At 48.5% G+C, this 7,740-nt stretch overlaps 1 protein-coding gene across 1 annotated transcript; it reads right to left on the bottom strand.

The window, feature by feature from the left end:
* Window positions 1-377: 377 nt before the first annotated feature.
* SERTAD4 (SERTA domain containing 4) lies at window positions 378-7,385 on the bottom strand. Its single transcript, XM_075148159.1, has 3 exons — window positions 7,211-7,385; window positions 6,554-6,669; window positions 378-3,392 (listed from the first exon to the last, which is right to left on the bottom strand). The coding sequence occupies exons 1-3, from the start codon at window positions 7,374-7,376 to the stop codon at window positions 2,628-2,630; spliced, it is 1,047 nt and encodes a 348-aa protein (XP_075004260.1). The 5' UTR covers window positions 7,377-7,385; the 3' UTR covers window positions 378-2,627.
* Window positions 7,386-7,740: the final 355 nt, after the last annotated feature.

The raw sequence follows: 7,740 nt of genomic DNA, 5'->3' as shown, positions 1-7,740 counted from the left end.
AATTCAACTCAGAAGACTCTGTAATGGGTTATGTGTGCAGGCTTGTTCTTAAAGACCAAGGAGCCCCTTAGGGTCAAAAAGCTTTCAGCCCCCCCCGAAAGTGTTAGCTGATTTGCGGCTTGGGCAGCATTTGGCCAGGTGTTACCCTTGGCTGCACACGCAAATCCACAGAGAAGTCTGTTGCTTCTCAGTGCACCTTCAGACTGTCCTAAAGCCTCCTGAAACCCCAGGAAGGCTGAGCTCCGTCCCAGACGCAACTTGAGGCGCACAGTCAATTGCAGCCTCACCTCTTCAGCAGGGAGCAGTTTGATTAAATGGCATTTCCTTGGGTGAGGGAGGGGAACATGGGGGAAAGGACCCAGTAGCCATCGGAGATGTAAAATTAAAATGAATTTTGGTCATTTTAATAAATATATATCAAGGAAATTTCACTTTACTACAACAACACATTAGTATACAAGCATCTAATATTTAAGCTTAAAACATCAAGTGTTTATCAAATATTGGAAAAGAGCAGACATTACTAGACTATCTGGGTATAACACAAGAAAAATCAGTTTTTTTAAAAAATCGGTCCTTGTGGACAAATGTCTAAATGATGATCCTACTCATACACTGTATGAATGAGATCTATATTTAATATTATTATTATTAATAAAAAAAGCTTCTGTCTTGGAGAAATCAGGTGGGATTTATACTTACTTTATTTGTTGTTCTTCACAATGATAACCTTTACAAACTTGTCAGTTCCAACTCACCTGACCACATAAAGGTTATCATTGATTTACGTCCTAGATACTCTCTTTGTGATCACTTTGGCAGGGAGGGGAAGCTTTTTCCTGTGACCACTGGGCTTAGTCACGAAAACTGTCCAGCTTGCAAACGTGACTGTGGGGCGTGCACGCTACCCAAACTCACCACGGCCCAGGAGGACTCGGCTGAACCCGTGAAACCCGAAGCAGGAGGTCTCCGACCCAGAGACCCGGCTGAGTCCAGCGCCGGGGACAGCCCGGGGCGGTGTCCCCCCTCAGGTCCCTCGTGCCCTGCGCCGAGCTGACCGCTCCCCCAGCCCAGAGGCTGAATTTCACCCTTTGGACAAGAACCAAGCGGAGAAGATGTCGCTTGAGTGCCTGATGCTGTGGGAACAGGCAGCTATTATGAGTCAGCTGTGGGTTGGATGTGGCTATTTTGCCGAGCACATCCTGCCAGTTGTTATGGGGACTGTGGGAACTAATTAATTTGGTGGATCTAAGACTTGCAATACTCTCGGTCCAACCCCGACTAACGTCTTCTGGGCATTTTAAACAGCACACTTTTGCAAACGGTCTACCTAGGGATGACTAAATGTTGTCCTTAGCCACTGAAATCTCAGCTCATTTCTCCAAAATGTTCTTTTTTAAAATTAAACCCCTTACATTCATTCAGATAAAATCATCTTTATCGCCCCACTATCGATTAACATTGTGCTTTTTGCTTCCTTTTCTTGTCTTTTTTAAATCAACGGCAAAAGTCATAGAAAAATTCCCGCATGCTTTTGCAATCTAAAGGAGAGAAATTATGCGAAACAGAATAAAGTATAAAACATGCCACTGGTTCATGAACTTCATTATACGAAGAAGGAAAAAAAAGAGCCCCAGCAACAGACAGTTGCCATAGAAACACTCAAGCATCGAATGCTTGTTTACAAGAGACATCTCTCTATTGTTTCTTAAATCCCTTCCTAAGGATGGCAAATCAAAAAGCAATAGAGCATCAAAAAGGAAGAACAGAGATGTTTGAATAGGAAGTTGAACTCAGTACTTCAAAGGTTAAAGGTTTCTAATAATATTGATCCACCCTGTGGTTTTTTTTTTTTCTCTCTGTTTAGGTTAAATCCCTGCTGTATCACTGATTTATACTTAATTTTCACGCTGGCAAAAATTAAGACAAAAAGTAAGGCACCAAAAAAAAACCTGCCTTGTACAACAACAAGCCTCATTAGTTATTACAGCCGAGGTGAAAACGTCCAAGTACTTGAGCTGCATGTTGTGTTTCTGATTAAGATCTCATAAACAGGTTATTTCTTTATGCTATGTCCTATTTTGTCAGTTGAACAAGATGCTGAATCCTGGAATTCATGAGCATCAGTATGAAATGTAAGGATGGTTTATTCCCAGTCCATGAAGGCAGTCCTTTGTCAGAACAAATACTGAGTTACAAGGAGCACATCACCCTTGCTGGTAACATCAATTTGTTTACCAGACTTCTAATTCCTTGGTAAACATAATGGAGGGTCTTCTTAATTAATGGCAGACTTCTTGGGGGCGGGGATGTATAAAACAATATGTTTTCCCCATCTGTCTGATTGGTATTTTCAGTAACGAAAGCTACACCATAGCTGTACAGACTATAGTGCTAAGCAGTAACGCAACTGCGTTCTTTATGAAGTCTCCATATTTATAAATAGCCCGCTGATGCAGATCATAGAGACGCTTTATGCAATCTGCTCTCCAGTCATTTAAAACTACACGTAATGTTTGTGGCATGATTGTATCATTTGTAGAAAACTATAAAAAATCCATTCAAAATAAAAATTTGATAGACAAACGAACATGCTGCACATGCTTCAACAGAGCGAGAAAGATGCCTCATATTTTACTTCCTTTGCTGCAGCACATTTTATTACTTGGTAAAGATTCCTTTTTCCTTAAGGATTTTTTCCAAGATTCACTTATGTTGCTCTTGTCATTACATCCAGTCTCAAAATAGTCATAAAATTTGCCTTTACATTCGAGAGCATGGGTGCCTCTTACAGGTTCACAGTTTAGGGCGACGCTCTCTCGCTCAGGTTCGTTACCTCCTTTCTCGTCATTAAATTTTGCCTTTTCCTGATTACTGTGAGACCTGGCATTAGTGATGAATATTTCATTAGCAGGTATCTGGTCATCACTCCTGTAAGAAGAGGCACTGCCAGTGTCATAATCCACCTGCTGGGAACAGCTTGGCAAAGAAATGGGGGGGGAGGAGGAGGAGGAGGAGGAGGAGGAGGAGGAGGAAGAGGAGGAAGTATTTTCTGTACTAGCATTAACAGAGTAGGGTAGATTTAAATAGTGACTGCCACATTCTTGATAGAAGCAGCACGTGTGGAGCTTCTCGTACTCCTCCTTTGCCATCCGAAGGCGTTTTCTGTACGGACAGTCCTGAGGCACAAACCACTCTTGGGGCGAGGTGCCACTGAAGGAGCAGGCGGAGAAGCACCAGTTGTTCTGCATGATGATTTCTCCGTGGATTCTCTTCATTAGATTGTTGATGAGGACAGATCTCCGCAGGTAGACTTCAGGATCATCAATGAATTTCAGCTTTTCCAAAGACATGTAAAGAATATGGGCCCGCTCCTCAAACACGGAGATCGTCTGAAAATGCAAAAGACAGAAGATACGGAGCTGAAGGCAACCGGTTTTGTTGCAGGCAAGGAGAAAGAAAAGGAAGCAAAGCATTCCCCCTCTGTCACTACTTTTCTCATTCTCTTTCTGAGGCGCCTAAAACTGGCTTTTCATTTTGCACACCCGTGTAGCTGGGGACCTGCTTTTTCTTGGCCACAGCATTCACCCAGGTTTAGGAGGCACGTAGCTGAGCGTTACACCAGAGAGGCAATCGCAGGGCACGAATCCAGGATGGGAGAGCGAAATCCAGATGCACACATCTGGCTCTTTATCTGCATTTGGGGTTACAACATAAAATTGTTGTGCAGTTTTGCTCCAGTGATGGCTGGGGGCTTTTTGATGTAAATGGACCCAATTCCATCACCCCCCGTGGGGCTCCTACAAAGCTCTGAAGCCAAGCGAAGGTCCCCTCCTGCAGCCTCAAGGTTTGCAAGACGCAGCCAGCAGCCGTCGCCTCACGCGGCAAGTGTCGGAGCATTTCATCCCCTGCCAGTGGAAGAGGCTCTCCAGCGAGGAGGTCTCCATTTGCCAAGCTCCCTTCTACTGCTCTTGTGTACAAAAGTGCATGCAGGGAGGGAGGCAGGGAGAAACCCATCTCAAAGCATCACGGCATCTGGAGAGCAGCTGTTGGCCTGCGTACTACACCCTGCGCTCTACAGGACCGGTGGGAATGCAGATAGGCAGGGACAAGGTCAGGAAACGAAGAGAGGATAGGGATTTGCAGAAATCCTGGCTCGACGCCCACAGATTTGTTTCCCTTCCATGGTCCTTCCAGAACTCCCTTTCTCGGCACTGGCAGCGTGAGCAGGTTACTGCCCCCGGGAGGCCCCGGATTCTGCGCTGTAATCGCTACCCTGGGAATCAAAATAAGAGAGGGGGCAATGCATGCTACTGTAAGGACTATTAACTAATTTTCAATTTTAGTAAGAATTTGGTTTACGTAGGAGGTAAAGCAGCACAGCACAAAGAGAGGCTGCTCTAAATCCCCCCCATCTGTGGCTTGATCACTCTTCCCTTTCCCACATGGTTACAGCATTTTTGCAGAGTGGAAGTCGTAGCTATGAGGACTGAAAGAGCTTAAAGCACAGCTGCTTTTCACATCCATTCAGCTCTCCTCAGCCCTCTAGCTCTTTCCACAGCCTGGTCCTGTCTGCAGGGCTTAGAAGCAGCACAGCGCCTCGTAAAAACAAAAATTGGCCGTGTTTTCATGTGAGTTCACAGCTGAAGCTCTTCTTTGTTAGAGAGAGTAATTTTCTGTAATAAATGACTCATTTTAAATTGTATTAAGCCTATAGGTTAATTTGCATCCTTTATACCTGCTGCAGCAATAGTCAGTGAAGCCATAAAAGCCTGGAGCAAACCAGTAAGCCTTGAACTGTGATCCTCCTGGAGATACGTCCTGGAGGGCCACCAGTAGGAACAAGTTGTCAAAGGCTTTCGACTACAAATGTCTGCCAACAGCCCTGGAGAGGGGTGCTGGGCCCCACCATCATACCTTCTATGGGACAAGGAATCTCAGAACATAACTCACTCTTTACTGGGCAGCGGAGGTAAGAAATTCAAAGAAATCTGGTGGACATCCTCCCTTCCCCAGAGCTCAAGTGTTGCAAAGTAGAAAACACATTTGAGCTGAACAGAAGAAAGTGGTGACCCAGGGCTTCTGATGTGATACCCCTCTACGACACCACAAAATGATGTCTGGGCCAGGTCTCTCTTACCAATACCTCTATACTGGTTTTTATGCTGTTAGAAAGGGATAAGTAACTATTCCTCCTCTTTGCAACGAAAACAAACACTGATACAAAAAATCCAACAATCTAGCCAAGAAAAAACCTCACTGAAATCAGAGAGGGATGTGACATGTGGGAGACACGCTCACTAACCAGAGCACAATTTTTCAACACCCTCGGTGCTATTTATTCATTGCTCTGGCAGCAGACCGAACACCTTCTGGAATTAACGGCGGGGCAGTTTTTCACCTTCCCAGTCAGGTACTTATTTCCAGCCAACACTATCTGTAGCTGAAAATTCCTTCGGCTACTCTAAGGTCCTTGGGAAGTGAGCTCAGTGTTACCGCTCGCTTCTCCTCTGCGGAAATCCCTCCAGGGAAACAGGATCCCGCCGGGCAGACCTCCCCAGCCGGTGCCCGTGGTAGGGACGAGGCATTCGGTTCTCCTCGCATCTCGGAAGGCTGCCTCTGCGATGCAGGTAAAGATAACGTATAAGCTTGCTCCGCATCTTGATCTGTTTTAGCTTTCCGTCTCTGGGGCTCTTGTGGTACTATTGCCTCCCGTAAGCTGTGCTTTAATCAGATTGTATCGCGTCCTCTCTATCATCGCCAATCGTACGCGGGTAGCACCGGATTGCCATGGGCCAGGTACGATCCAGCAAGGTAAGGATGGTGTCTCGAGGCATCAGCTATCCTTAGGCACATCACCCCAGGGGTTCAGTCCCTTACAGGACTGAGCCGTTAATGAACGAGAGCATAAAATCCCTCATAAAAAAAAGTTAGATTTCAATTTCTGTATTGACTGGCCTGGGAAATGTATACTCTAATGCCTCCCTTGACAGCTTTCATTAAAAAAAAAAAATATTCTTTCATTTACTACTCTGTTCTTTTGGAGTTAGTAGCTTTTTAATAAATAGGATTAAATACTGAAGAAGCTTGTACTTGCTTTCCAAGTCATTCTGTTTTTCTAGAGGATCTGTAACCCATCTGGGGTACACGGAACCTATTACTGTTTTCTCCCCTGGAAAAAGTTTTGAATGAGTGGGGAATCACGGGCCCTTTTTATTTATGTTCTTTGTTTCTGCTGTTCAAACGCTGTTACGGAGCTGTTTCTGTAAGCGTGATACAAACTATCTAAGAACAAAATAATCTGAAAAAAAAAAGTTATTCTCAGCATTTCCATTTACAGTTGTTCTAAATGAAGAAATGCCTTTGCTTCTGAAGCAATTTGATGACAATAAAACAATAAATGTGAACAAGTGACAACTATTTGTTTCTGAGCGAACAGCTGGATCATTCTCCTAATTTCAGCAGAGTATTTCAGCCTTCTGGAAACGGGTCAATCGAGTGTTACTAAGCATCAGAAACTCGGAGCAGAAATAATGGCTATTAGAAAACATACTTTATGTGTACAGCTGCTGAGTGGCGGATGAAAATCCTCTTCTTCCACATATTTCCTTTTAAAGTATGTGATCTTGGATGTTGTTACAGGATTTGAAATTCCCCTGTAATGTGATCCTGTGGGTAATAAATCAGATATGACAAATGACATGCGGTTTGCCGGAGGTTCTCCAAACAAAATACTTTTCATTTCCCTTCGCGCTACGGGAGAACTCCACCGCATATTTTCACATACATTTGCAGCGATCAGAAACAAACCCTCACCCGACTCGCACACAACTCGCCAGACGCGCCGGCTCGGGCAGCCGAGGGCTGCTCTGCAGCACCGGCAACCGCCGCCGCCCTCGGGGCGCTCGGCTTCGGGAAAACTTTCACTCCGGGCCCGCCGCCCTCGCCAGCGCTCCCCGCGCTCCGGGGAAGCCGGCTACGGCGGCGCCCGCTGAACCCCGCGCACCTGCGGCCCCGCGGCCGCGCCACGCTCGCCCGTGGGAGAGCCCACGCCTCCCGCCCGGGCCCCCCGCCGCCGCCCCCAGCAAGCCGCCGGAGCCGCCGCGCCTCCCGCCGCGGACAAACCTCCGTCCCCCCGCCCGCCGCCGCGGAGCGGGCCGACCGCCCGGGCGCCCCCGCGTCGGATCGGCGCGGCCCCGGCGGTGCCTACCTGCGGCGGGGGGCCCGGGGGCCGGCGGGGCCGGGGGCGGCGGGGCGGCGGGGCCGGGGCGGCCGCAGCAGGGCGGCTCCCAGAGGGCGCGGTAGGCGGCGAGGTCGGCGGCTCCCTCGGCGGCGATGGGGCGGCCCAGCCGCTGCATGGGCAGCACCAGGGTCATCGCGGGCGCCGGCACCTGGAAGCGAAGCAGCGCGGTGAGCGCCCGGCACCCCGCCGCCCCCTTCACCTGACCCCCCGCCCCGCGGTGCGCCGCCCCCCGTGCCCCCGTGGCAGTCATACCCCTATATACACATACACAAATACACGCATATGTACCTTACGTAGACACACATTTTTTTTTTCCCCCTTCTATGGCAGGAAAAAGCGCGGAGCCCTCTCCCACAAAGGGAGCGGGGTCCCCCGCACCGGGAGTTTGGGCGCGCTCCCCCCCACGCCGCCCCCCGGCCCCGACCCGGCGGCCCCGCGCCCGCCCCGGCCCCGCTCCCGCTCCCGCCGCCCCCCGGCCCCGGCGGCGCTGACACACC

This window comes from Calonectris borealis, chromosome 3, assembly GCF_964195595.1.
Source record: "Calonectris borealis chromosome 3, bCalBor7.hap1.2, whole genome shotgun sequence".
In the NCBI taxonomy this organism is placed as follows: domain Eukaryota; kingdom Metazoa; phylum Chordata; class Aves; order Procellariiformes; family Procellariidae; genus Calonectris; species Calonectris borealis.
The sequence above is the reverse complement of the archived record's forward strand: the minus strand, read 5'-3'. Positions and strand labels throughout refer to the sequence as shown.

What these genes read in the sequence shown, in the direction of transcription:
- SERTAD4 (XM_075148159.1), bottom strand. Translation starts at nt 7,376, where the DNA reads ATGACCCTGGTGCTGCCCATGCAGCGGCTGGGCCGCCCCATCGCCGCC. An exon ending in CCCCGGGCCCCCCGCCGCAG is followed by an intron (nt 6,670 to 7,210) that starts GTAGGCACCGCC and finishes TATTACCCACAG; the next exon opens with GATCACATTACAGGGGAATT. An exon ending in TCAGCAGCTGTACACATAAA is followed by an intron (nt 3,393 to 6,553) that starts GTATGTTTTCTA and finishes TTGCATTTTCAG; the next exon opens with ACGATCTCCGTGTTTGAGGA.